This window comes from Sporobolomyces salmoneus, assembly GCF_050403485.1.
Source record: "Sporobolomyces salmoneus JCM6883 DNA, S_salmoneus_JCM6883_v1_ctg254, whole genome shotgun sequence".
Lineage (NCBI taxonomy): Eukaryota > Fungi > Basidiomycota > Microbotryomycetes > Sporidiobolales > Sporidiobolaceae > Sporobolomyces > Sporobolomyces salmoneus.
Genome location: NW_027480909.1, coordinates 1 through 540, shown reverse-complemented (window position 1 = coordinate 540; position 540 = coordinate 1). Strand labels below are relative to the sequence as shown.

Genomic DNA, 540 nt, shown 5'->3' with positions numbered 1-540 from the left:
AATGGGAAGAAGGTATCGATCCAGATTCTGTGAGTGCTTTCTGATGTTGTGGACGAGAGAAAGGAGCTGGATCTGACGAGCCATTGCGACGACAGAACATGAGGCATGGATTCTCAGAAGCTTATTCGTCGGAAGAGTTCCTTCAAGTACGCTCATTACCTCGAGGGAATGCTCAGAGAGCTACGCTGATGCTCTTGTCGGTCTCGAGTAGGCGCTCGAGAAGAATTACTTCCTCTATTGGACGGATACTCGACACGAACGAGTTGGACTGCCGAAACCTCCTTCTTCCGATCCTGCCGACAACAAGATCGACTGGCGGAATCGAGATCGAATCCGTACCGCCTCTGCCGTCCTCGTCGTCTGTCTCCGAATCGGATACGATCCACGACGTGATCAAGACGGATCCCTGCGCGAAACTCGAATGTTGGGTCGACCCTTACGCCCTCGCGAAAGACAAGGCGATGGAACGAATCGGAAAGAACCTTCAACAACAGTTCGAGAACCTCGCCGCTACACCAAAGACTCGCTACAAGCAATACC

At 52.2% G+C, this 540-nt stretch overlaps 1 protein-coding gene across 1 annotated transcript; it reads left to right on the top strand.

The window, feature by feature from the left end:
• Positions 1-98: 98 nt before the first annotated feature.
• On the top strand, positions 99-539 carry JCM6883_006251 (uncharacterized protein; the record flags this gene model as incomplete). The annotated part of the gene is made up of 2 exons (XM_076635772.1): positions 99-146; positions 212-539. Coding segments are annotated over 2 exons (376 nt in total), but the record flags the coding sequence as incomplete, so codon positions are not given.
• Between the last annotated feature and the right edge of the window lies 1 nt (position 540).